The 27,654-nt window shown below is 54.4% G+C and overlaps 1 protein-coding gene across 1 annotated transcript; it reads left to right on the top strand.

Moving 5' to 3' along the window:
• The first annotated feature begins 372 nt into the window (after positions 1-372).
• On the top strand, positions 373-27,654 carry MAP7D1 (MAP7 domain containing 1). The gene is given in 19 exon segments (XM_033227113.1): positions 373-1,070; positions 17,759-17,809; positions 17,812-18,102; positions 18,300-18,368; positions 19,249-19,412; positions 20,179-20,293; positions 21,707-21,817; positions 23,008-23,130; positions 23,227-23,390; positions 23,505-23,650; positions 24,665-24,993; positions 25,231-25,408; positions 25,494-25,632; positions 25,728-25,832; positions 26,067-26,120; positions 26,320-26,362; positions 26,468-26,558; positions 26,676-26,869; positions 27,050-27,654. Coding segments are annotated over 19 exon segments (2,424 nt in total). The 5' UTR covers positions 373-1,024; the 3' UTR covers positions 27,061-27,654.

The raw sequence follows: 27,654 nt of genomic DNA, 5'->3' as shown, positions 1-27,654 counted from the left end.
CTGGAGGGGGTCGCCACCCCCTCATCGACAGACCACAGGGAGAAAATCCTTCTGGGGTGATTGGCGGGGTCGTCTCGTGGGGGTGGGGGTGGTTCAGGGCTAGGACCACCCAGTTTGGAGCCGGGAGGGACCCAGCAGATTAGAGACCTGGGTAAGGCAGCTGCGCAGGGCTGTAATTACCCCAGAGGAGCAGGGAAGACACAAGCCCAGGATGCCGGAGCAAGGGCGGCAGCAAGGCTCCAGGACCTCTCCCCAACCCAGCCATCAGCAGGGGAGAGAAAGCGAAGCCCTTTCAGGGGCCTCCTTGTGACTCTCCGACTCTCCGTGCCTCCCGACGTCCCCCGGGCCGCTTTGGTTTAGGTGGGTTTGAGAAAGAATTTGGACTCGAAGCTGCCCTCTCAGCCCCAGCGCCAGAGCCCCCAAACTCCAGGGTGGGAAAGGGGAGTCCCAGCCCTGCTCCCCCTCTCCCCCAGTCCCCGCGGCGGGTGAGTCACCCGAGCGCTCCCTACATAGTCCTCTGGCGCTGTGGCGCGTACCAAGGCGCGGAAGCAGGGGGAGGCATCTGGCGCGGCGAACTCCTGGAGCCGTGGCGCCCGCTCGGCCGTGGCCGTGGAAGAGGCGCCGGGAGGCTGCGGGCGCGGGGCTCCGGGGCGGGGGCGGCGCGGACGGCGCGGACGCGCGGGGCTGGATCCCCGGGCGCTGCTGGGGCGGACTCCCCCGCGTCGAACTTGGTACGCGCCAGCGAGAGGCCAGGCCCAGCCCGGGCGGTACAATAGGGTTGGACCGAGGCCGGGACTGGGCCGGCGCTGGGCAGGGAACGGGATCGCGGCCGCAGCCGAGAGACCCTGGGCAACCGGCACCTCCGAGCCTCGCGAGCCACCTGCCTCGACCTTCCCCGGAGCGCCCCTGCCTCCGAGTTGCTGCTTGCCGGGCCGGGCGTGATGCGCCGCGGGACCCCTGTCCTGGCCGCTGGCCGCCGCCGCCGCCGCCGCTGAGACCCCAGACCCCCAGTGACGCCGCAGCCATGGAGAGCTGCCCGCGTGCGGAGCTGGGGGCGGGCGCACCCCCAGGTATGCCGGGAGCCACGCGGAGGCGAGATGGGGGTAGATGGAGGGGCTGCGGGGCGGCCGAGGATGAGGCCGGCCGGCTGGGCGGGGACCCCTCTGCCGCCGCGCCCTCTGACCACTTGGAAGTTTAAAAATAAAGGCTGCGGCGGCGGCGGCTCCCGACGCATCCTCTGACAGCTGCCCCCTCCCCCACCGCGGGAGCCGGACGCATCGGGCGTCGGGAACCGCGGGGACCCAGCGCGGGAGTTGCTGGGGTGACCCTTCTGCCCCAGCTTAGTGCCATCTCAGCTTCCCCGCCCCCACATCCCTTCCCGATCCACCCCGGGCCCTGAAGATCCTCTTCTACCGAGCTAGGGCTTCCGTCCCCTTCCCCATCCCCCGTGGCACATGTGACCCCAGCCTGAGTCTGTCGGGGGTCCAGATTCTCAGGCCTGGGCCCTGCATACCGACGCCTCGGCCTTAGTGCCCGTACCCTCAGGCCCTGGCCCAGACCTCGTCCCCACCCCATCCGTCCAGCTGCCGCGCAAAGGGCCTGTTGCTGCTGCGGGCCGGCGGGGAGGGGAAAGCAGGGAGGGGAGGGGAGAGGAGAGGGAGGTCTCTAGCCGCGGCTGCCAAGTAACCCGCCGGATAAAGGCGAGGGGGAGGGGGAGGCGGCATTGTTTGGGGCGAGGGCGGGAGCTGGGGAGTGGGCCGCCTCTCCTGCAGCCAGGCCACTCTGGAGCCCACCCAGCCCGATTCGGGGAGGAGGGGGACAGAAGTAAATCTGCTGCTTCTGCCTGCCCTCCTTCCCAGCCTCTCTGGGCCGGAATCTCTCACTAGAGAATGAGGTAAAGGCTCCAAGCCGGCACTCCCTGGACCTGCCACATCATTCCCCAGCCTGAGGCTTTGATACCTCCCCGCTTACTCTCTTTTTCTCTTTCTGCCCACACCTCAGACCACCAAAGCTCCCCTCCGCCGCTCACCCCACCAACCACCAGTGCTCAGGACTTCTGCAAATCCCATTCGGATCTGGGAGCAGCTGATGAGGGGGTGGGGACAGGTTTCTGGTTGGGCTTGGTTTTGGAAGGAGGCGATTTCTCTTTCTTCCTGGAAGGGGAGGGAAGAACATGATTACTGAGGACCCAAGTTCTGTTCCCATTGACTCAGGGGGGAGGTGGCTCCATCCCCACACCCCCATGGAGTCCTGAGCCTAATCCTGTCACCTCCCTGCCCCTTGGGGTGTGGGCCCAGGATGAAACAGTGTGTGGGTGCGGAGAGAGCCCAGGATAAGGTAGGGCTGATGGGCTGTGGATGGGCTCCTCCCCATGCCAGCAAGGATGCTTCTAGGGGACTGTCTGGGTGTGGAATCTGGGAGAATACTGAGGGGAGGCTACCATCAGACTGGTGGGTTTCAGGAGGCTTGTAGGCTGGGCTGGAAACAAGGGTGGCTGGGTCTGTCCTGGTTTGGCTGACCTGAGAGGGGACACCCAGGGAGGCCCAGCCTGAGTCCAACCTCAGCTTACTGGCCCTCTGCACCTGAGGGCCTCTGGCACTGGTGTATAGTTGGGGGCCTGAATGGGGGTGGTGACTGGGATACAGAGAGCCTGAGCTGTGGCTACTTTATAATTAGGATACTTGGGTAGGATGCCTAGACTGAATATGAGAGCATGGGTGAGATGCTTGGCTCTCCTAGGGGCAGTGGGGAGGCTGGGTTGGGGGGGAGGGCTGGGTCAGGGGCCGGTGGAGATACTGCATATAGGCTTCCTGCACTGGGAGGACTCTTCTATACACAGGGATCTAGATGGAGTCATGTGAGAACCTGGATCGGGATAGTGGCGGTTCCCCACACAGAATAGTCAAAGGTGACAGGAGTCCTCTATGGGGCTTTGTGGGAGTAAATGTGCTCACAGCATGTGCCCTGTGATAGTCTGAGGCATGGGCCTGACACTCCGAGAGCATGTGACACAATCCCTGCTCCCTTTGAGTTCCTTTTTACACTTGGACACTGAGCGGTAACAGAGGGTGGCATGGAGTAGAGGACAAGTGTGGGGCCCACTTTCAGGTCAGAAAACCTGGGTGGAAATCCCAGTTAGCCATGTACTGGCTTCTGGACTGGAGCAAGTGACTTACCTCCTGGAGCCACAGTTTCTGCCCCTGGAAAATAGGGGCAGTATTGTCAACCTTGTGGGGTTAATGTGAGGGTTAGAGATGATGTAACTCAAGGAATCTGGCACGCAGACACCAGACACCTGCAATAAAGTGTTATTACCATTATTGTGGTTATGCTCCGGCAACCGGTGCCAGCAGGGAGGTATGAAATATAGAGGAGGGTGGGAGCAGGAATTGGGAGTCAATTTGTTTAAGAGCGTAGATTCTGGAATCAAACAGTTTAAGTCTCCACTTTGTAACATACTTCTGTGTGATCTCAGTAAGTTGCTTAACCTTAGTCTTAAGTTTGCCCATCTGTAAAATGAGAATAATGCTAGAAATTATCTCATAGAGATATTGGCATCATTAAATTAGATGAACACAGAAAAACTTAGACTAGGTGCTGGCACATAGTTAGTGCTCAATAAGTGCTAGCTATTTGTTTTTTATGTATTTATTTATTTATTTTGAGACAGAGTCTTGCTCTTGTCGCCCAGGCTGGAGTGCAGTGGCACGATCTCGGCTCTCTGCAACCTCCGCCTCCCGGGTTCAAGGGATTCTCCTACCTCAGCCTCCCGAGTAGCTAGGATTACAGGTGCCTGCCTCCGTGCCCGGCTAATTTTTGTTTTTTTGTTTTTTGTTTTTTTTTTTGAGACGGAGTCTCGCTTTGTCACCCAGGCTGGAGTGCAGTGGCCGGATCTCAGCTCACTGCAAGCTCCGCCTCCCAGGTTCACGCCATTCTCCTGCCTCAGCCTCCCGAGTAGCTGGGACTACAGGCGCCCACCACCTCGCCCGGCTAGTTTTTTGTATTTTTTAGTAGAGACAGGGTTTCACCGTGTTCGCCAGGATGGTCTCGATCTCCTGACCTCGTGATCCTCCCGTCTCAGCCTCCCAAAGTACTGGGATTACAGGCTTGAGCCACCGCGCCCGGCCAGTCAATTTTTGTATTTTTACTAGAGATGGGGTTTCGCCATGTTGGCCAGGCTGGTCTCTAACTCCTGACCTCATGATCTTCCCGCCTTGACCTCCCAAAGTGTGGGGATTACAGGCATGAGCCACCATGCCCGGCCTAGCTATTTGTTTTTTGTTGTTATTTTTAATTCCGTCAGAAGCCTGAGATGTGATTGATTGATTAGAATTATAGGACAAGAATGCAGGGGAGAGGGGAGTTCTAGGCAGACATGAGCTAGGGTGTATCCAGGGATCAGAGGGGCCCCATACCTGAAGTGGGACACTGGGAATAGGAGAGAAGACCCAAGAAACAGGTGCAACCGGCTATCTAGCACACCCATGCTGATGCCCCACCATATGCCAGCTCAGTGCAGTCTATGTGGATGACAGAGAAGTGAATCAGATGGAGTTTTGACCCTTGGGGGGGTCTTAACCTGGCCAGGGAGGCAGATGCGTTCACTGCAGGGAAACCAGGTATAATGGTGATAGTGTGCAGTGGGCTGTGCTTGTGGAAGGCTTCATGGAGGAGGCAGCATTTGAGGTGGATCTGAAAGGACGAATAGACATTGGTAAGACTGGCACAGGGGGCTTTGGCCATACATCCAGGAGCCAGCTGGCTGGCACCTCCCAATGACAGTGTCCTAGTCCCTTCTTGGGCTGGTGGGCCCAATAATGAGGCCTCTAATGAGCCCCTAATGTGCAGTCATGCATATGCAAATAAGGTGGAAGGGACAGTAGGCCAACTCAGGTCTCCTTTCCCAACAGGCTAGTGGGCAAGGGCTGAGGGAAGGGACTGAAAACTGGGTCCAGACTAGAATGGCCATACTTGAGGGCCATCAGGTCAGGTCTCACGTCTGACCCAGGCTGGAAGTTAGGCCACAGGCAGCTAGGACCCATGTCCTTAGGTCCCTGCTGGACCTTGGGGCTAGTAAGGGAGCCAACTAGCCAGGCCCAGATAATGCAGCTTTGTTGGCTGCTGGTAGCTCTGCCTGGCACCCAGGGGCACAGCCTTCAGTGTTTCCTCCACCACTTCTCAGCTGCAGCTCTGCCCTGAGGGGAGCAGAGAGCCTGGGAGGGTGTGGGGAACATGGTATTGCTGCCCTTACTAGCACTCCTCAGCAGTTGTAAGAGATGATGTGAGCCAGGTAGAAACTCCCCGGTGAACCAAGTTATTTCCCATTAATTATCTCTGACTTATTATCTCCTACTCATTAAGGGCCTTCTCTGTGCCACGCACAATGCTCAGCATGTCATGGGCATTGTCTCATTTGTTCCTCACCACAGTCCCATGAGTAGGGACTAGCATTATCCCCATTTTACAGATGAGACTCAGGAAGATGAAGTCACTTGCCTAAAGTCACACAGCTAGCAACTGGCAGAGGCAGGATTTGAACTCAAATCTGTCTGACTCTGAAGTCTGTGCCTCAAACCTCTAAGGTGAATTATGACTAAGCCAGCCAGTGACAAGGTCTGGCCTGCTTCCCTCCCATGACTGGCCCGTGTGGGCATCTTGATCTTGGGGACCCCATAATCTTTTCTCCGGCAGGCAGAGGTAGCCCCAGCAGAACCCTGGGTCCTCTGGGAAGCCTGCCAGGTTGAAGCCTAAGCAGTTGAACCAGGAGGAAGGCCCTGGACCCAGGTAGTGGTAATAGTCCAGCTGAGGGGCATCTCCAGGCCTTGGCCTGAGGTTGGGCCTCTGTCTTCAGTGCCTGGGCAGCCCTGCTGGGGCTGAGGGAGGGATGTGGTGGGGCCCAGGCTGCGGGATGGGGTCATTTCCTGCCGCCTAAAATAACAGGAAGTGGGTGCTCCTGATTGGAGGCTGGGAACAATGGCCGCCAGCCGGGCCAGAGAGCGCCTTCAGATCTGTAGTCTCAGTTGGGTTCCCGACTTTATCACCCACAGAAGCCGGTGGCCTGGTCCCAGTGCCCCACTGCCCAACTGCTGGAGCAGGCTGACCCCCGCCAGGGCACTCCCTCTCGGAACCGGCTTAGCTCTGTCCAGGCCAGGGATAATGCTGCCCCTAAGGGTACCTCCTCTCCCGGTCCCACAATTAGGCTTTCCCCAGAGTTTGTCCTTTCTACCGACCTCCTTTTTTTTTTTTTTTTTTGAGACGGAGTCTTGCTCTGCCACCCAGGCTGGAGTGCAGTGGCCGGATCTCAGCTCACTGCAAGCTCCGCCTCCCGGGTTTACGCCATTCTCCTGCCTCAGCCTCCCGAGTAGCTGGGACTACAGGCGCCCGCCTCGTCGCCCGGCTAGTTTTTGGTATTTTTTTTTAAGTAGAGACAGGGTTTCACCGTATTAGCCAGGATGGTCTCGATCTCCTGACCTCGTGATCCGCCCGTCTCGGCCTCCCAAAGTGCTGGGATTACAGGCTTGAGCCACCGCGCCCGGCCTCTACCGACCTCCTATTCTCCCAGCCCAGATCTCTCCACTGGGATGCAGGCGGGGTAAAGATAGTCACACTGATCAGGTCCAAACCCCAGCTTTGCTACTCACTAGCTGTGGAGCTTAAGCAAGTGTCTTAATCTCTGAATCTGTTTCCTCGTTTGTAAAATGGGGTAATAATATCTACCTCATAAGATTGTGGCAAAGATTAAATGAACTAATGAGTTTAACGTATTTAGCTGTGCCTGACAAAAGCATTAGCTGTTACTCTTGTTAATTGGACTTTCTCTGGGCCTAGGGAAATAATTTGCTCAGAAGGAACAGAAGTGACCTGGATGACGCGGTATACATATTCCGGGGACTTTGTGTTTCTGTGTGCTGTATGTGTCTCTGAGGCTTTGTCTGTGCCTTAGAGGAGGTACCTGGCCCTGTACTTGTGTGGGTATGTCTGTGTGTCTCAGATATGTGTAGAGTTTTTTGTTTGTTGTTGCTGTTGTTTGTTTTTTTGTTTTTTTGTTTTTTTGTTTTTGAGATGGAGTCTCGCTCTGTCGCCCAGGCTGGGGTGCAGTGGCGTGATCTCCGCTTACTGCAAGCTCCGCCTCCCGGATTCACGCCATTCTCCTGCCTCAACCTCCCGAGTAGCTGGGACTACAGGCACCCACCACCACACCTGGCTAATTTTTTGTATTTTTAGTAGAGACGGGGTTTCACCATGTTAGCCAGGATGGTCTTGATCTCCTGACCTCGTGATCCGTCTGCCTCAGCCTCCCAAAGTGCTGAGATTACAGGCGTGAGCCACCGCGCCCGGCCTGATATATGTAGAGTTTTGAATCCCAGGAAGTCTGTTTCCTCTGCATGTGTGTGTGTATGTATGTGTGTGTGAGTGTGTGTGTATGTGAGAGAGAGAGAGAATGTGTCTTGTCTCTTGCCATTGTGCAGGCCCTGTTTACATTGTCTGGTGTCTGTCTCTGTTGTGTGCACATGTCCGTCTCCCCGTGTGTCTCTGCCCTCTGCCTGCTTCTCTGTCTTCACCTGCTCTAGTGTTGTCACCTAGGAATCTGTGTGAGGGCCAGGAGGGCTCTTGCTAGAGGTGCTGATCTCTGTTCTGTCTTCTCTCGGCCTCATGCCTCTGCCTCTCCCATGCTTCCTGCCTGAGGTGCTGTCTGTGCACCCCCCACCCCACAACCAGCCCTCACCCAGGCACTCCCTTGCGCTGCCCTTGGAGGTGGGCTGTTCTCCCCCACCTCACTTCCCGCCTCCTGGGAGCCAGCCTGGGCAGGAGCCTGCCTTCCCTACATTCCTGTGCTCTGAGCTCAGTGCCTGCTTGCCCCACCTGCACCCTTGACTTTTGTAGGGGAAGTCTCCCTGGGGGAACCACGGAATCACTTCCTTCTTCAGAGAACACGCAGGAGCTTCAGGGCGGGGTGATGTGACCGCCCACCAGAAATAGCATGACCTAAGGGTTTTGAGGGTTTTGTCATCAGACAACTCTGGATTCAAATCCTACCTCTGACACTGACATGCACAATCCACTTAATCTGTCTGAGTAAGTTATCTCACCTGTGAAATGGGGGCCATCATAGAACTATCCTTTTAGGATTGTCATCAGAATCACATGAGATAAGGGAAAGTGCTTGGTTTATATTAGAGCTTCAGTAAATTAGTTTGGGCCTGGAAACTGGCTGGGGACATGCAGGCTCTGAGATGAAAATGACATTTAGTGTTTAGAGAGACTAAACTTTGGAGCAGCTTGAGGGTCTAAATACACACTAGCTAGGTAGCTTTCTACAGTACCCCCACCCACACATCTACATGCCCAGCCACCCACCCACCCATCGGACATTCATTAAACAGACACAGAACTCCCACTCTGTGCCAGACAAGTCCTGTATAAGACTCTGGGGCTGCAAAAAGGACTAAGACTGAGTTTCTTCTCTTGATAAGCTCTCACACTGATGGGGCAGGGGGTGGCAGGCAAACAGAACAGCTAGACTGAGTTATCAGTGTTGTGAGAGGAATATTTGGCCCAGCAAGAGTTGCTGGGGTGGGAGGAGGGAGAGACAAAAGAAAAGGACTGCCAGCTCCCAGAGGGTGGAGATGGGGTGTTAGTATTCGGAGACATGTGACAGTCTCTCTGAGGGACTTGGCCCTGATCTTTCTGCAGACCCCAGGCACAGCCCTTCTTGGGGCTCTTAGGAAGACAGGACTTTTTGACCCTAAAATGCAACCCACCACTGCACCTTTGCCCTGCTAATGCTCTTCGCGCCAAGAAATAAATACAAATTATTTGTCTCTTACCTCGTTCTTAACAAATACTTCTGGTAGATATTAGTGTAGCAAAATAAAACCGACAGTGGCAAAACCTCACAATCTGGCATAGACCAAAAATAAGATAAAATTAAGTAGCCGAAGGATCATATTTGATGGTTAAAAATGAGAATGATCATATATAGATTAACTGTACTGTATAGATAACTAACCAAGGAGTTAATTGGCTTAATGTGATTTGCTCCACATAACACTGTCCCAATGACATTTCATCAGGGTTGGCATAATTGTGAAGAAAATATTTGTATTCGGGGTCAACAGTGTGCCAGGTCACAAGAGGAGTTCCAACCTTCTTGTTTGCCTCTTGAGAGGTTTTTCTTGTTGAGCTGCTGGAGTAAACACTCATTATTATTTTTATTAACTTCTACCTGTGTGGCTTAGTCCAGGAAGCTGTCCAAACACTATTGAGATGGAGTTGTTTTGCTTCTCTTCAAATGTTTATCTTTTTGCAGTAAGTTGCCACATAGATCTATACTTTTTTTTTTTTTTTTTTTTTTGAGACAGGGTCTGATTCTGTCACCCAGGCTGGAGTGCAGTGGTGCAATCTCAGATCACTGCGGCCTCCACCTCTGGGTTCAAGGGATCCTTCTCTCAGCCTCCCAAGTAGCTGGGACCACAGGCGTGCACAACCACGTCCAGCTAATTTTTGTATTTTTAGCAGACATGGGGTTTTGCCATTTGTCCAGACTGCCTCTGAACTCCTGGGCTCAAACAATCTGCTCGCCTTGGCCTCCCAAAGTGCTAGGATTACAGGCATGAGCCACTGCACCCAGCCGGGATCTACTCTTTATTAGAGTAAAAATCTTTTATATGCACTTACTTTAGGCTAGGGCAGCCTCATAGTATAGCACTTTATTTGTGCTGTACTGTTTATTCAACTATTTTATGACTGTCTCCATGTACTTGGCACTGTGGTAGCTGCTGGCGATGAGGCAGTGAGCAAAGTAGAGATGGCCAGCTCTTGTGGGTCTCCCTCACCTTCTAGGAGGAGGCTGACAATAAGGGAAAAACCATGCAAGGAAGTTTAAAATCGTAACAATGACAGTGTTCCAGAGGTACCTGAGGCCATGGCTGTATACAACAAGGGAATTTATCCCAATCAGAGAAGCCAAAGAAAGCTTCCATGAGTAAGTGATGACTGAACTAACATATGAAGGGCTAATAGGAGTTAGCTAATAAAAGAGGGAGAGTATGTGCAAAGGCCCTGTGGCAGGAGGGAGTGTGGATGGTCATCAGCATTAAAGGAAGGTCAGTGTGGATGGAGTTCAGAGAGCAAGTGGGGAGCAGGGTAGGAGATCCAAGAAGTAGCGGGAGGGAGTCAGGGACTTCAGACTATACTGGACTAGTAGGGTGAGTTCAAGAAGAGGAAGTCACTGGCAAGTTTCAAGCGGCAAAGAGTACCATGATCAGATTTGTATTTGCTGTGGCTGCTCAGTGGAGCAGAGAGTGGGAATGGGTACAGGCGAGCAGTGAGAGGACTTTGTAGTCATCCAGGTGAGAGCAATGATGGTGGTGACGCTATCTGCCTGGGTGGAGTTCATTCATTTCTTCCTTCAGCAGATGGTTGTGGAGCACCTATGTGCCAGGCTCTGTTGGCCCTAGAGATAGACCAGCTAACAAAATAGGCAAAAATTTGTGTCCTCATAGAGATTATATTGTAGCAGTGGGAGACTGTTAAAATGGTGTTAATGCCTATGGAGAAAAAGAAGACTTGGAAAGAAAAATCTACAGTTGGAGCTGGGAGGGAGACTTCAACTGCAGTTTGTAGTTTTATTTAATTCTTTTTCTTTTTCTGAGACAGCATCTTACTCTGTTGCCCAAGCTGCAGTACAGTGGTACAATCATCGCTTACTGTAGCCTCAAACTCCTGGGCTCAAAGTATCCTCCTGCCTTAGCCTCCCGAGTAGCTGCGACTACAAGTGTGCACCACCATGCCCAGCTGTTTTTTACTTTTTCGTTGAGATAGGGTCTCGCTGTGTTGCCTAGGCTATTCTCAAGCTCCTGGCCTTAAGTGATCCTCCCACCTTGGCCTCCCAAATTGCTGGGATTACAGGTGTGAGCCACCTTGACTAGCCTTTATTTAATTTTATTTAAAATTTTTCTTTTTCTTTTTTTTTTTTTTTTAGAGACAGGGTTTTGCTTTGTCACCCAGGCTGGAGTACAGCACCATGATCATAGTTCACTGTAACCTCAATCTCTATTTCAACACGTCATGACGCCTGGGTAATTAAAAACATTTTTTTAGAGATGGAATCTCACTGTGTTGTCCAGGCTGATCTCAAACTCCTGGCCTTAAGGGATCCTCCTGTGTCGGTCTCCCAAAGTGTTGGGATTACAGGCATAAGCCACCACACCAGGCCTGCAGTTTGTAGCTTTTTTTTTTTTTTTTTTTTTTGAGACAGAGTCTCACTCTGTCACCCAGGCTGGAGTGTAGTGGCAGGATCTCTGCTCACTGCAACCTTTGCCTCTTGGGTTCAAGTGATTCTCCAGCCTCAGCCTCCCAAGTAGCTGGGATTACAGGCACATGGTACCACATCCAGCTAATTTTTGTATTTTTTAGTAGAGACAGGGTTTTCCCATGTTTACCAGGCTGGTTTCGAACTCCTGACTTCAGGTAATCTACCTGTCTTGGCCTCCCAAGGTGCTGGGATTACAGACATGAGCCACCGCACCCAGCCCAGTTTGTAGTTTTAAATAGGGGCTAAGGGAAGACTCCATTTAAAAGTGACATCAGGCCTGGCACGGTGGCTCAAGCCTGTAATCCCAGCACTTTGGGAGGCCGAGACGGGCGGATCACGAGGTCAGGAGATCGAGACCATCCTGGCTAACACGGTGAAACCCCGTCTCTACTAAAAAATACAAAAAACTAGCCGGGCGAGGTGGCGGGCGCCTGTAGTCCCGGCTACTTGGGAGGCTGAGGCAGGAGAATGGCGTAAACCCGGGAGGCGGAGCTTGCAGTGAGCTGAGATCCGGCCACTACACTCCAGCCTGGGCGACAGAGCGAGACTCCGTCTCAAAAAAAAAAAAAAAAAAAGTGACATCAAAGTAAAGACCTGAAGGAGGGGAGGGAATGAGGCACGCAGAATCTGGGGGCAGATAATTCAAGGCAGAGAAACAGCCACTGAGGAAATACTGTTTCCTCAGTGCAAAGCCCTGAGGCAGAAACCTCCCCAACACCCTTAAGGGACAGTGACTGAAAACTTGAGCAGGGGGAGAAGAGGAGAGAAGGTCAAAGAGGTCAGGATCGGCTGGGCGCGGTGGCTCAAGCCTGTAATCCCAGCACTTTGGGAGGCCGAGGCGGGCAGATCACAAGGTCAGGAGATCGAGACCATCCTGGCTAACACAGTGAAACCCCGTCTCTACTAAAAAAATACAAAAAACTAGCCAGGCGAGGTGGCGGGCGCCTGTAGTCCCAGCTACTCGGGAGGCTGAGGCAGGAGAATGGCGTAAACCCGGGAGGCGGAGCTTGCAGTGAGCCGAGATCCGGTCACTGCACTCCAGCCTGGGCGACAGGGCGAGACTCCGTCTCAAAAAAACGAAAACAAAAACAAAAAAAAAGAGGTCAGGATCCTGGGGAGTCCTTGATAGGCTATCGTGATGACTTTGGCTTTTTCTTCCCCTCAGATGAGGAGTCTTCGCAGGATTTTGTCAGAGGAATGATGTGATCTGCCTTTTTAAATTTTTTTTTTGAGACGGAGTCTTGCTGTGTTGCCCAGGCTGGAGTGCAGTGACACAATCTCGGCTCACCGCAAGCTCCACCTCCTGGGGTCAAGCAGTTCTCCTGCCCAGCCTCTCAAGTAGCTAGGACTACAGGCGCCCGCCACCACGCCCGGCTAATTTTTTGTATATTTAGTAGAGTTGGGGTTTCACCGTGTTGGCCAGGATGGTCTCTATCTCCTGACCTCATGATCTGCCTGCCTCAGCCTTCCAAAGTGCGGGGATTACAGGCATGAGCCACCGCGCCCAGCTAATCTGACTTATTTTTAAACAGAATCATTCTGGCTACTGTGTTGAGAAAAGACTCAGGGGAAACAAAGACTGGAGCAGGGAATCTTTTATCAGAGCTGATAGTAGCTCTGACCTAAGTGATAGAAGTGGAGATAGTGAGAAGTGATTAGATTTGAGATCTGTTTTGAAGATAAAGGCAAAAGGATTTGCCGAGAGATGAGACATGGGGTGTGATGTAGTTGCCATTAACTGAGATGGGGAAAATGGGGAGAAGTAGACTTTTGGGGGAAGATCAGGAGCTCCGTTTGGGATGTGTTAAATTGGGGGCATCTGTGAGACACACAGGGGTGTCAAGCAGGGAGTTGCAGGAGTGAAACTAGACCTCAAGGGAGAGGCCTGGGCTAGAGACACAAATTTGGTTGTCATCAGCAGTGATGGTATTTAAATCTGTGAGTCTGGATGAGGTCACCAAGGGAGTGTGTGTGGACAGAAAAGAAATGAGGTCCTCCACTCAGCCTTAGGGCACTCCAGTGCTGAGAGGTTGGGAAGTTCAGGCAGGATCAGCACAGATGACTGAGAAGTGACAGTCAGCAAGGTAGAAGGAAAACTAAGAGAATGTGCTGTATTCAAAGCCAGGTGAAGACAGTGTTTCAAGGAGCAGTCAGAAATCAACTGTGGCAGATGCAGCTGCATAGTGGCCAAGGAAGATGAGGACTGGAAAACTGCCTGTTGGATTTAGCAGCATGGAGGTCCTTGAGAAGTGCAGTGTTGCAGAGCAGTGGGGGTAAGGCCTGGCCAAAGCATTTCCTCCTGGCAGAGATGGGGAGACGTGGATATATTCTTCAGGACAGGTGCTGCTTACCAAGCCCCTGCCAGGTGCCACCAATGATGTACCCATCTATACCAACTCCCCATGTGTACCAACAACTCCATGAGAGAACTGGGGTTACACAGGCTCAGGGCTTGCCCAAGGTTCACCTGGAGCCGAGGTCCTCAGTCAGGCCTGTCCGACTCTGAAGGCTATGACCTTTCTGCTCCACCGCATCTGATGCCTGGGTGCAGGTTCTTCCAAACCTCACTCCTCTACCTCCTCCCAACCTCCCTTCACATGGCGAGTCGGGACCTAGCTGGGGACTCACTGACTGTCTTGCCTGGTGGGTGTGATTTGCCTAGGTGCAGACAAACACCCGCCTACCAGTTTTCCTTGCAACACCTGCAGCACGCACAGGTGCTTGGAGAATGGCAATAAACAGGCCTCACCCTCAACCTTCAAGCTTCATACTTACTCACCCAGGCTTTAGCTTCAAACAGTCCTGAGTTCAAATCCCAATTCTGGGCCGGGCGCGGTGGCTCACGCCTGCAATCCCAGCACTTTGTGAGGCTGAGATGGGTGGATCATGAGGTCAAGAGAGGGAGACCAGACTGGCCAACATGGTGAAACCCCATCTCTACTAAAAATACAAAAATTAGCTGTGTGTGGTGGTGCATGCCTGTTGTCCCAGCTACTCTGGCGGCTGAGGCAAAAGAATTACTTGAACCTGGGAGGCGGAGGTTGCAGTGAGCTAAGATTGCGCCACTGCACTCCAGCCTGGCAACAGAGTAAGACTCCATCTACAAAAAAAAAAAAAAAATCCCAACTCTGCCACATACTAGTTGTATGACTCTGTGTGGACCAATTAGCATGTTGGGCCTTGGTTGCCTCACTTGTATAATGGGAATAAGAGTCTGCCTCTCAGAGTTGTGAGGACACAGGATGCATCACTGTTAGTGAGTAGTAAGCACTCACTAGAGTGAGTAACTGGTTTTGTTGACTATTGGAATTGGTAAAGGAGTTTGCAGCTGGCTGGGAAATAGATTAGCAGTGACCAGGCAGCCGTCTCCTGCTGGTATGGGAAGAGATGGGTATCTTGTCATGGAGCCTAGGAGTTGGTGGAGTTGGAGGGGTAATGGGGGAGACAGGGCCTCAGCTGGGGCTCTTGCCTTGATCCCAGAAAGCTGGGTGGGAAGGAATGAGGGAGAAACAGTGTGAGCCTCAGATAATTTATTGCATAACAACTATTCCCTCATACTGTCAGTGAGGATTAAAACTAATAATGTATAAGGCCAGGCGCAGTGGCTCACACCTATAATCCCAGCACTTTGGGAGGCTAAGGTGGGCGGATCACTTGAGGCCAGGAGTTCAAGACCAGCCTGGCCAGCATGGCACAAACCCATCTCTACTAAAAATACAAAAATTAGCCAGGTATGGTGGTTCATGCCTGTAATCCCAGCTACTCGGGAGGCTGAGGCACAAGAATTACTTGGGCCTGGGAGGCAGAAGCTGCAGTGGGCTGAGATCACACCATTGCACTCCAGCCTGGGCAACAGAGTGAGACTTTGACTCAAAAAAAAAAAAGAACTAATGCATATAAAAATTATGAGGCTGGGCACGGTGGCTCATGCCTGTAATCCCAGCACTTTGGGAGGTCGAGGCGGGCAGATCACCTGAGGTCGGGAGTTCGAGACCAGCCTGGCCAACATGGTGAAGCCCCATCTCTACTAAAAATACAAAAATTAGCTGGGCATGGTAGCAGGCACCTGTAATCCCAGCTACTCAGGAGGCTGAGACAGGATAATCACTTGAACTTGGAAGGCAGAGGTTGCAGTGAGCCAAGATCATGCCACTGCACTCCAGGCTGAGCAACAGAGTGGGGTTCTGTCTTGAAAACAAAAAATCCCAGAACTTTGGGAGGCTGAGCCGGGCGGATCACGAGGCCAGGAGATCGAGACCATCCTGGCTAACCAGGTGAAATGCTATCTCTACTAAAAATACAAAAAATTAGCCAGGCGTGGTGGCGGGCACCTGTAGTCCCAGCTACTCGGGAGGCTGAGGCAGGAGAATGGCATGAACCCGGGAAGTGGAGCTTGCAGTGAGCCGAGATTGCGCCACTGCACTCTAGCCTGGGCGACAGAGTGAGACTCCGTCTCAAAAAAAAAAAAGAAAAGAAAAGAATGAAAAACGTTTCCTTAGATGAAACTTCCCACAGATGCTGGCCCTGCTTCCTAAGCCCAAGTCGGTAGCTGTGTTCCCATTGATCTCCTCAGTGCCTGGATGGTAGCAGCAGATGGCACCAGGACTCAATATACAGAAACTTCTGTTTGGGAGACCAGGAGGCTTCATCAGACCAACAGGGAGTGCTGTTTGCTGGCATGTGGCTAGTGCCAGGCACTTTGCTGACATTCCCTACTAGCTTGGCTTATTATCCCTGTTTTACAGATATCAAAACTGAGGCTGAGCCAGGCATGGTGGTAGGTACCTGTAATCCCAGCTACTTGGGAGACTGAGGCAAAAGGATGTCTTGAACTCAGGAGTTCGAATCCAGCCTGGGCAACATAGCAAGACCCTATCTCTTAAAAAGTAAAAATTGGCCAGGCACAGTGGCTCACGCCTGTAATCCCAGCACTTTGGGAGGCCGAGGCGGGCAGATCACGAGGTCAGGAGATCGAGACCATTCTGGCTAACACGGTGAAACCCCATCTCTACTGAAAATACAAAAAATTAGCCGGGCATTGTGGCAGGTGCCTGTAGTCTCAGCTACTTGGGAGACTGAGGCAGGAGAATGGCGTGAACCTGGGAGGCGGAGCTTGCAGTGAGCCAAGATCATATCACTGCACTCCAGCAATAAAAATAAATAAAAATTGGCCGGGTGCGGTGGCTCAAGCCTGTAATCCCAGCACTTTGGGAGGCCGAGACAGGCGGATCACGAGGTCAGGAGATCGAGACCATCCTGGCTAACATGGTGAAACCCCGTCTCTACTAAAAAATACAAAAAACTAACCGGGCAAGGTGGCGGGCGTCTGTAGTCCCAGCTACTCGGGAGGCTGAGGCAGGAGAATGGCGTAAACCCGGGAGGCGGAGCTTGCAGTGAGCTGAGATCCGGCCACTGCACTCCAGCCTGGGCAACACAGAGGCGAGACTCCGTCTCATAAATAAATAAATAAATAAATAAATAAATAAAAATAAGAAAAAGGGACTTAAAGGAACTAACTAGACCCTTAAAAATTCCCTAGCAGCAAGTGGACTTGGGGGGAAACAAAACAAAACAAAAAACCTGAGGCTGAGAGAGGTTGGCTGGCTTGTCCGTGGTTGTCTGCTGGGGAAGCAAGCCCTCCCTTCCCATCTTCATCTGACTGACTCTGAGGCCTGTCTCTCAATTGCCCCACATGTGTGTATGTCAAATCGTGTGGCTCCCTTCCTTCACTTCGATGTCTTTTACAGGGTTCCTACAATAGTCATACGTTAAAAGCACAAATTTGGGGTAGCTTATTGCCAATGGGAATCTTCACAACAAAGCATCCCACTAGAGCCCATACTTACATCCTTCCTCTTGGTCAGTCCCATGTGCCCAGCACTGGCACCCTCTCTGAACAGACCTTGGGTTGGGCACAGTCACCCAGAGATAAAACAGAAAGGAGAGGGAGGCAGACCTGGAAACAAATCGGTGCATTTGGTGTCTCAATAAGTGCTGCAAGCTTGTTCTCAGCTTTTCCAACACACCCTGCTCCATTCTGCCCCTTCGCATATACTCTTCTCTGCCAAGATCTCTCCTCCTCGCTTTGCTGACTCCAGCTTATCCTTCGGATCTCAGCTTGGTTGTTACTTCTTCAGCAAGCCCTCCCCATGTAGGTTAACCATCTCTGCTGTGCTGCCCCAGACATAGTATTTATTCTCTACTGTAGTTGCCTAGCTATTTGTCTGTCTGCCCTGCTAGAGGGTAAGCACCACAGAGGCAGGGATCATGGCTATTTTCTCACTATTATATCATGAGTATCTGGAATAGGGCCCGGCACATAGAAATAACTCAAACACACGTGAATGAAGAAGTCAGTTGAACAAGGGAGAGGGCCACATATTGAGCTGATGGCACAGATGTGCAATCTGACCTCTCTCCTCTCTTGTGTTGGTCTTTCAGTTGTGGTCGCCAGGACCCCCCCAGAGCCAAGACCTTCTCCAGAAGGTGACCCTTCCCCCCCCCACCACCGATGTCAGCCGTGGTCCCCGACACTCCCCCGGACACCCCTCCTGCCATGAAGAATGCCACTAGCTCTAAGCAGCTCCCACTGGAACCAGAGAGCCCACCAGGGCAGGTCGGGCCTAGGCCAGTCCCCCTGCAGGAAGAGTCCCCTTCCTCTGAAGCAAAGAGCAGAGGACCCACCCCACCAGCCACGGGCCCACGGGATGCCAGACCTCCTCGAAGGAGCAGCCAGCCATCTCCAACAGCAGTGCCAGCCTCCGACAGCCCTCCCACCAAGCAAGGTGTGTGTAATGATCCCGGCCTGGGCCTAAACCCCTTGGCTCAGGGTCCTGGCCCTGGATCATGCCAACTGAAAGAGTCCTGTTTGCCCTAGAGGAGATGAGGAAAGGATGGGGTGAGGCCCGGAGGGAGGGATCTGAGGCTGACTCCTCTTTGGGGACAGCCTTTTGACCTGTCTGTTCTTGTTCCCTCTGCTCAGAGGTGAAGAAGGCAGGAGAGAGACACAAGCTGGCAAAGGAGCGGCGAGAAGAACGGGCCAAGTACCTGGGTGAGTGAGCAGGAAGTCTCATCATCTTCATCATCATGATCAGCATTCTAATAATAACACCAACAGGCCGGGCGCGGTGGCTCACGCTTGTAATCCCAGCACTTTGGGAGGCCGAGGCGGGCGAATTACCTGAGGTTGGGAGTCTGAGACCAGCCTGACCAAACATGAAGAAACCCCATCTCTACTAAAAATACAAAAAATTAGCCGGGCATAGTGGCACATCCCTGTAATCCCAGCTACTCAGTAGGCTGAGATAGGAGAATCACTTGAACCTGGGAGGTGGAGGTTGTGGTGAGCCAAGATTGCGCCATTGCACTCCAGCCTGGGCAACAAGAGCAAAACTCCGTCTCAAAAAAATAATGATAATAACACCAACACTTCTGCAACACTTAATTATGTGCACTGTGCTAAGAGCAGGACACGCATTATCTAATTTAATCCTTAACCCATTTTGAGGAGGAAACAGAGGCTCAGAGAGATGAAATCATTTGCTTAAGCCATACAGCTAGTACAGTAGCTGAAATTCAGACCCAGAAGCCTCCTGTCACCCCAGATCTCATGCATGCTCTTAATCACAGTATGTGGACCTCTGTCTGGTAGCCCCCCAAGTCAGATGGGGATCTTGCACTAAAGCATTCATTTCTCCTTCAATCCTGAGAGCCCATAAGGCCAATGGAGGAGAAACAGGCCTCTCCTGAGTCCTGTCTTCAGTAAGCCTCTCACTTTGAGGGGGTTGTCTCAGACTGAAAGCTCCACCTAAGCAGGCAGGAGAAAAACCCACCCAGGATGTGGGTAGCAGGGCTGGCCACTTGGAGGAAATGCCCTTGGCCCAGGCCTGCTGCAGAACCCTTCACATGCCACTGGGCTCCTTTGTCCACAGCGGCCAAGAAGGCAGTGTGGCTGGAGAAGGAGGAGAAGGCCAAGGCGCTGCGGGAGAAGCAGCTCCAGGAGCGCCGGCGCCGGCTGGAGGAGCAACGTCTTAAAGCCGAGCAACGTCGTGCAGCCCTGGAGGAACGGCAGCGGCAGAAGCTCGAGAAAAACAAGGTGCGGGATGGGTCTCCATGAATCTGTGTACACGTGTGCTCACCGTCTGCATACTGGTGCAGTGTGTATGCATATCCTTGTTCACGGTTCTGCATTATCTGTGTCTACGTGGTCCTATTTGTGTTCACATCTACAGTTGTGTCCCTGTGTTAGACTATCTGGGGACCTGTGCAACTGCAGGCACATTTGCTTCTGAATGTGCCACTGTAGGCCCCTGTAACTGTTTACTGTCAGTACCTGTGTTCGTCCGTGTGCCCCACGTGTCTGTGTGTATGTGTGCAGGTGTGTATCTGTGTATGTATATGCAGGTATGCGTCTGTGTGCGCATGCCTAGCTCTGTCACATGGGTAAAGCCCTAGCTTGAGCGCTGGTGAGGAAATGAAGGAAATGGCCACCTGGCCCTACCTGGGGGGCCTCAGGCTAGAGGGAACACATAGCCCCAAGGTCAGGACCCTCAGTGCCTGAGCTATGGCCTTGCCTGGGAGCCCCAGGTAGGGGGAGTCCCACCCAATCATCTGAGAAGCAACTCATACACTCAGGAAATGACTCAAGAACAGTGAAAAGCTCCCCAAGAACAAGTCGAAAGGGATCTTGGTCCTTAATCATAGCAAGGATTTGGTAACCTTGGATACCTGCAATGAGTCAGGAAAAGACTCGGAGGGAAGGGAGTGGGGGAGGCATTGTCACAGGAGGAAGAAGGGCCTCTATCCCAAATTCAATGAATGTTTTCCGTCCACATCTCTCTCTTCTCCCCACCTTCCCCCAGGAGCGCTATGAAGCAGCCATCCAACGGTCAGTGAAGAAGACGTGGGCTGAAATCCGGCAGCAGCGCTGGTCCTGGGCAGGGGCCCTGCACCACAGCTCTCCAGGACATAAGACCAGTGAGTAGGCTGGAGGGGCTGGGGAGTGGGTGGGCAAGGCTGGGATGGCAAGTAAAGGAAGGGAACAACTTCCCTACAAAGAGCTGGTGGCTCCCTGCAGCAGGTGTGCCTTGCTTTATGTGACTTGTGTCTTGTAGAATGGTCGGTAAGCCAAACTGTCCCTTTTCAAGGACTTCCACTATCAAATCAGAGATGGATTCTCTCCATTTGGTTTGCTCTTCAAACCTCTGTCATTTTAGGATTAGCCTTCTTTGCGCCTGTCAATTATTATTAGTTGTTGATACATAAAAGACTTTAATGCCCTACAGACACTGGATCTTAAAGAAACTGTCACTCCTTGTCTCAGAAGGTAGATTTTTGTCTCTGAGTTTTCTCCGCGTAGGGCCACCATGGATTTTGGTCTGATTCTTTGCTGGCATGTATGTACCACTGTGCTTGGATGTCTTTATGCAATGGCAAGTTTCAGTATTTCTAGCTGTGTATCTTCGGTGTATGTGCTCCTGGACCCGTGCATTGTGTGTCTTAATATGTGTTTGCCTTGGCGTGTTTGTGGCCTTGTGTACCTCAGTTAGGGCTCCTAAGTCAGACAGACGGGTTCCAGCTCTGGCACTTGCAGCGCGACCTTTAACTTCTTGAAGTCTCACTTTCTTCATCTATAAACTGGGGATAATGCTACTACTTGCCCCTGAAGTGGTAGATAGATGTTTGAAGGATCAAATGAGGTCACATGTGTGTGGTGCCCCACACAGTACCTGGCACATGGTAAGCATCAACAAATGTGAGCTGCTACAAATGTCATCATGAGGTTGCTTCGATGTGTTTGTGGCTTGTGTGCATCTGGGTCTGACACACTATCTGTTAGTGTTTGTGTCTCTGTCCCTGTGCATGTCTGCACACATGTGTGCATGCCAAAGTATCTGCCACTCTATATGCCTGTATCTGCATGTCTTTTTGTGATTCTGGATGAATACGTGGATTTGTGCAAGTGACTGTGACTGTGTAGGTCCTGTTTAGGAGCGTTTTGCATTTATCCCAGTACATGGGTGTTGTATCCATAACGCGTTGGCTTGGCAGTGTCAGCAAGTGCCAGTGCTGGGGGGTTATGGGGAGGTTGCAGTACCCAGCCATAAGGAATGGCTTCCTTGGTCTGGCCAGGAAAGCTGTAGTTTCTCTAGTTTTACTCATCTCCCCCCTTTGTTTCTTCTCCGTCGGCTCCCCCAAGCCAGGTTGTCTCTGGTCACCTACCTGCCACCCTCCCTCTCCCAGGGCCAAGGCTGCCTCCTGCTCCTCATCCTAGCCTGCCCACTCCTCCCTCTCCCACCCTGCCCTCAGAGCATCCTGCATGGAAGGCCTCGGTGCCCCCCACTGGCTCCTGCCTGGCCCGGCCCTAATGCCGTGTCTTTTCCCCTCCAGGTGGGAGCAGGTGCTCCGTGTCGGCAGTTAACCTGCCCAAACACGTGGACTCTATAATCAACAAGCGGCTCTCAAAGTCCTCTGCCACGCTCTGGAACTCCCCCAGTAGAAGTAAGAGAAGGCCCAGCCCTTCCCCCTCCAGAGCCCCTTGTAGCTCCCACCAAGTTTCCTCCAGAGCTCAGCAAGAACACCAGGTCCCTGGAGCCCTCACATACTCCAGGTCCCCATCCCCACTCTACCTTACCCAGGGCTCTGTGCCCCTCGGGGGAGCCGGCATATGGGTCTGGACCCTGAGGACAGAGGTTCCCCTGTAGGAGAGGAGAACGGAGACAAAGCACAATGCCTCAGAGGGCAGGAAGTCTGGCAGGGGCCTCAAGAGCAAGTTGGAGGTGGTGGCTGGGGGTGGGGACAGGCAGGCAGGCTTTTCTGCAACCACAGCCAGCTGGCCTGGGCCAACCTTAGCCAGGTGGCATTGTCCCCATGTGTCAGACTGGCCTGGGTGCTGTGGGGTGGAGGGGTCCCTCATTCTGGCTCTGCCCTAAAGGGCCCATGCAATCCTGCCTTCTCTGCCTTCAGAGCCCCAGCCATGGCCTTGGCTGGTTCCAGAGTTGAGCCAACCAAGGTGGCATAGCCCCTGCATTCCCACCATGCCCTGGTGCTCATATGTGAAGGAGCCATGGTGGGAGTTATTTATAAGTTTCTCTTGCATTTGTTTGGTTGCTTTGTTGCCTAGCAACCAAATCAGCTGCTGTACCAACCCCACCTGACTGAGGCTTAAAAATAGCCCAGCAGCTGAGAGGACAGAGCAGGGTGGCCTAGGGAAGGCAGGCACCCTAGCAGCCTCTCCTTGGCACAGGACTGCTAAAAGCTGGGTCACAGGAGCACAACGACCCTCACTGTCCCGAATCTATGGGACAGCTTCAGCTGGGTCAGCCCTCTGAGAGCAGGAGGGGCAAGACCTTACACTGGGACATGGCAGAGGGCAATTGGGTCTTCTTCCAATCCTGGATGGCTCCTTCCTATATGCGCGGTTCAGGGCCCTTTCACCTGGGGAGCGTTGTAGGCAGGGACCCTCATCTGATGCAGGATGTTGCCCTGGGAAGTGTCTGGTTGCCTGGGTCTGCAGTGGAAGTCCAGATCGTAGGGAGGACAAATGTGGCCCTGGTGTGATTGTGGGGAGAGGCCTCCCGGGTGAGAAGCCTTGGCCTTGGCATGGGGATGGTGCCTGGTCTGCCCCCATGCCTCTCCCTGCCTCCTGCGGCCCCCACAGTGACCGGCTTCGCCTGGCCTTCTACCCCCAGATCGCAGCCTGCAGCTGAGCGCATGGGAGAGCAGCATCGTGGATCGTCTGATGACGCCCACCCTCTCCTTCCTTGCTCGGAGTCGCAGCGCGGTCACACTGCCCCGCAACGGCCGGGACCAGGGTAGGGGCTGCGACCCTGGGAGAGGCCCCACGTGGGGCCGGGCAGGGGCCAGCCTGGCGCGCGGGCCGCAACCCGACCGCACTCATCCCTCTGCAGCCGTGCCGGTGTGCCCGCGCTCGGCCTCCGCCAGCCCTCTGACGCCGTGCAGCGGCCCCCGAAGCGTGCACCGCTGCGCCCCCGCCGGTGAGCGCGGGGAGCGCCGCAAGCCCAGCGCCGGGGGCAGCCCAGCTCCGGTGCGCCGCCGGCCGGAGGCCTCGCCGGTGAGTGGCTCGACTGGTTCGAGCGGCCGCGCAGGTGGGACAGGTAGCCTGGAACTGGGGAACGCGGGCGCTGCTGACCTCTACTCTCCTCTTCCGTTCCTTCTTCCCTGCCAGGTGCAGAAAAAGGAAAAGAAGGACAAGGAGCGGGAAAACGAGAAAGAGAAGAGTGCCCTAGCCCGGGAGCGCAGCCTCAAGAAGCGCCAGTCGCTGCCCGCCTCCCCGCGCACCCGCCTCGCCGCCAGCGCCGCCTCTGAGCTCAGGTGGGCGCGGGCGGTGCGAGGGACCCTGCCCCTCACCGGGTCATTTATTCATCACCCACAAATATTTATTGGGCATCCCACCTCTGGAATGCAACTTCCTTGAGGGCAAATTTCTCTCTGTTTTTTTGTTTGAGACAGGGTCTCCCTCTGTCACCCAGGCTGGAGTGCAGCGGCACAATCTCGGCTCACTGCAGCCTCGACCTCCTGGGCTCAAGCTATCCTCCCACCTCAGCCTTCCAAGTGGCTGGGACTACAGGCGCGCCACCACACCCGGCTAATTTTTTGTTTTTTTGGTAGAGGGGGGTTTCGCCACGTTGTGCAGGCTGATCTCAAACTCCTGAGCTCAGGTGATCCACCTGTCTCGGCCTCCCAAAGTGCTGGGATTACACGTGTGAGTGTGAGCCACCTCACCCAGCCTCCATTTTTTTTCTTTTTCTTTTTTTTCTTTTTTTAAGTATTTTGGTTACTGAAGTACCGCATCACCAAAAACAGTGCCTGGCACCTGGTAACCACTCAGTGAATGCCTACTGAACTGAAAGCAAGGGTAGTGCCTCACGCCTGTAATCCCAGCACTTTGGGAGGCCAAGGGGAGGACTGTTTGAGCCCAGGAGGTCGAGGCTGCAGTGAGCTAGGTATGATCATGCCACTGCACTCCAGCCTGGGGGACAGCCAGATTCTGTCTTAAAAACAACAACAAAACCTGCTGAATGAAGGGACCTTCCAGGTAGCACTCAAGGTGCTGAGGACAAGTTGCTGAGCTAACCCAGGCGTGGTTTTTTTCTCTTATTAAGCTTACAGGCTATTGGTGGGGCACAGACAATAGTCAATCCCACAGAAACATATGTTATTACAAACTGGGGTATATAATCTAAAAGGGAATGGTGCGTTTCTGTGAGAGCAAGGGGGAACGGTGCTGATGTAGGCTGGAGGAGGGGGCACCTCCCAGAGGAAGGGACAAGTTCTCAGCATGTGGGTGTGTGTCTCCTAACTCTTCCCTTTTCCCTTTTCTCTTAGCTCCAAATCCAAGGCCCGGCCATCCTCTCCCTCCACATCCTGGCACAGGCCTGCCTCCCCCTGCCCCAGCCCAGGGCCAGGCCACACTCTGCCTCCAAAGCCACCGTCCCCCCGAGGCACCACTGCATCCCCCAAAGGGCGGGTTCGGAGGAAGGAGGAGGCAAAGGAGAGCCCCAGCGCCGCAGGGCCCGAGGACAAGAGCCAGAGCAAGTGCAGGGCCAGTGACGAGAAGGAGCCAGCAGCCCCAGCCTCACCGGCACCTTCTCCGGCGCCCTCGCCCACCCCATCCCCGCCCCAGAAGGAGCAGCCCCCCGCGGAGACCCCTGCAGGTAGGCATGAAGAGAGGGGAGGGGTGAGCCGAGCGAGAGGAGCCAGCTTCTCCTGCGTGGGGATGTGGGCCGCCAGAGATGCCTGAGGACCGGGAGTGGGACATGGAAAGAGGAGACTCCTGCTCTCAGCAGTCCCAGGCCCATAACACAGGCCGCTGGGAGCTGACGGCAGGAAGGGATGCTGGCGGTGCCTGCGTGGGTGTGCTGACTGACGCCTGGTCCCGGATCCCCCTCCAGACGCTGCTGTCTTGACCTCACCCTCAGCCCCTGCTCCCCCGGTGACCCCTAGCAAACCAATGGCCGGCACCACAGACCGAGAAGAAGCCACTCGGCTCCTGGCTGAGAAGCGGCGCCAGGCCCGGGAGCAGCGGGAGCGCGAGGAGCAGGAGCGGAGGCTGCAGGCAGAAAGAGACAAGTGAGTGCGCCTCGGGGACTGAGGGGGCCCTCGTGGGCGCTGGAGAAGCAGAGCCCGAGCCTGAGCCGTTTGCTCCGTCCCCCAGGCGAATGCGAGAGGAGCAGCTGGCGCGGGAGGCCGAGGCTCGGGCGGAGCGGGAGGCGGAGGCCCGGAGGCGGGAGGAGCAGGAGGCACGAGAGAAGGCGCAGGCCGAGCAGGAGGAGCAGGAGCGGCTGCAGAAGCAGGTGCCCCCGGCGGGCGGGCGGGAGGCGGCTGGGCGCCGGCGCCGCGGGCCGGGAAGGCTGGAGTCAGGTTCCACGCTCATGGGGGTCTTTGGCAGAAAGAGGAGGCCGAAGCTCGGTCGCGGGAAGAGGCGGAGCGGCAGCGTCTGGAGCGGGAAAAGCACTTCCAGCAGCAGGAGCAGGAGCGCCAAGAGCGCAGAAAGGTGTGCGGACGAGGGCGGGGATTTGTAGGCGGGCCTGGGCGGGGCGACCAGGTGGGCGGGGCCTGGGCTTAGAGCGGGTGGGACGGAAAAGCGCTGGGGCAGATTCCAGTTCCTGTCCTGGAGAAGGCTACTATGAACAGGGAGGCCCTAAGACCACAAGGCCGGGGCTGGCTGGTGGGAGGTTTAGGATTAGGGGCGGGGCTCGAGACTAACTGATATGCGGCCTCCAAACAGCGTCTGGAGGAGATCATGAAGAGGACTCGGAAGTCAGAAGTTTCTGAAACCAAGGTCAGAATTTCCCCGAAGGGCAGTGCTGGGCGTGGGGGCCAGGATGGGAAAAGGAGGCTGCGGAAAGGCATCTGTGGCCAAGGAGAGCGGGGCTGTCGGGGAGGCCGCCGCGGCCCGGGCAAGGGGAGGGCAGAACTCAGTCCTAAGTGGATGGGACCGGCTGTCCCTTGAGCCTGACTGCTCTTCCTCTTCAAAGCAGAAGCAGGACAGCAAGGAGGCCAACGCCAACGGTTCCAGCCCAGGTAAAGCCCCCGTTACCCTCGCCTTCTTTCCCTTTGCCACCCTCCTCCTCCATCCTCGCCTCTTTTGCCAGCCCTTGGCTGATGGCGCCTCTTTCCCTGTGACAGAACCTGTGAAAGCTGTGGAGGCTCGGCCCCCAGGGCTGCAGAAGGAGGCTGTGCAGAAAGAGGAGCCCACCCCACAGGAGCCTCCGTGGAGGTACCAGCTTCCAATCCCAGGGTCCCCGAGCAGGGAGGTAGACTGCAGCTGGAGCTGCGGGGTGGCCTGGGCTTTCCTGGGAGGTGAGCTGCTGAGCCTTGGCCTCTGCATCCACAGTCTCCCAAGCAAGGAGTTGCCAGGCTCCCTGGTGAATGGCCTGCAGCCTCTCCCAGCACACCAGGAGAATGGCTTCTCCCCCAAGGGACCCTCTGGGGACAAGAGTCTGAGCCGAACACCAGAGGCACTCCTGCCCTTTGCAGAGGCAGAAGCCTTCCTCAAGAAAGCTGTGGTGCAGTCCCCGCAGGTCACAGGTAGGTCTCCTGATTCCTGGACCCAGCTCTATGCCTCCCAGCAGCCTTCCCTGTACTCCCTAGCCCTGCCTTCTCTTCTGGCTCTGCCAGGCCTCCTCTCCTGCTCCGCCTTGAAGACCCCCAGCTATCTGGGTTTGGGTGCTGCTTGCCCTGACTGTTTCCTTTCCCCTTTTTCCCCAGAAGTCCTTTAAGAGGGTTTGCCTTGGATCTGGGCACAGCTGTGAGGGCTCCTCTGCATCACCTACCAGGATGTCTGGAGGAGAAAAAGACAGAGCAAAGATGGAAGTGGCCTGGGCCCCTGGGGGTGGGTCCTCTCTGTTGTTTTTAATCTGCACCTTATAGACTGATGTCTCTTTGGCTGGAGCCAGATCTGCCCCTCAGTGCATTTGTGTGCTCGCACGCGCAGACATCCCCTCTCCCCCATACACACACATACACTCACAGCCTCTCTGGCCTCTTCACTTGGGGAGGGGCCACCTGTAGTATTTGCCTTGGTTTGGTGGGGTACAGTGGATGTGAATACTGTAAATAGCTTGTGCTCAGACTCCTCTGCGTGGAGAGGGTGGGTGCAGGAGGCAGACCCTCCCCGCAAAGCCCCCTGGGGAGATCTTCCTCTCTCTATTTAACTGTAACTGAGGGGGATCCCAGGTCTGGGGATGGGGACACCTTGGGCCACAGGATACTGGTTGCTTCAGGGGTACCCATGCCCCCTGCCCTTGCCTGGAATCAGTGTTACTGCATCTGATTAAATGTCTCCAGAAATAAAGTGAGAATAATTCTGCCAA

This window comes from Trachypithecus francoisi, unplaced genomic scaffold (assembly GCF_009764315.1).
Source record: "Trachypithecus francoisi isolate TF-2019V2 unplaced genomic scaffold, Tfra_2.0 Lachesis_group12, whole genome shotgun sequence".
Lineage (NCBI taxonomy): Eukaryota > Metazoa > Chordata > Mammalia > Primates > Cercopithecidae > Trachypithecus > Trachypithecus francoisi.
Note: the sequence above shows the minus strand (reverse complement) of the source record. Positions and strands in the feature narration are given on the sequence as shown.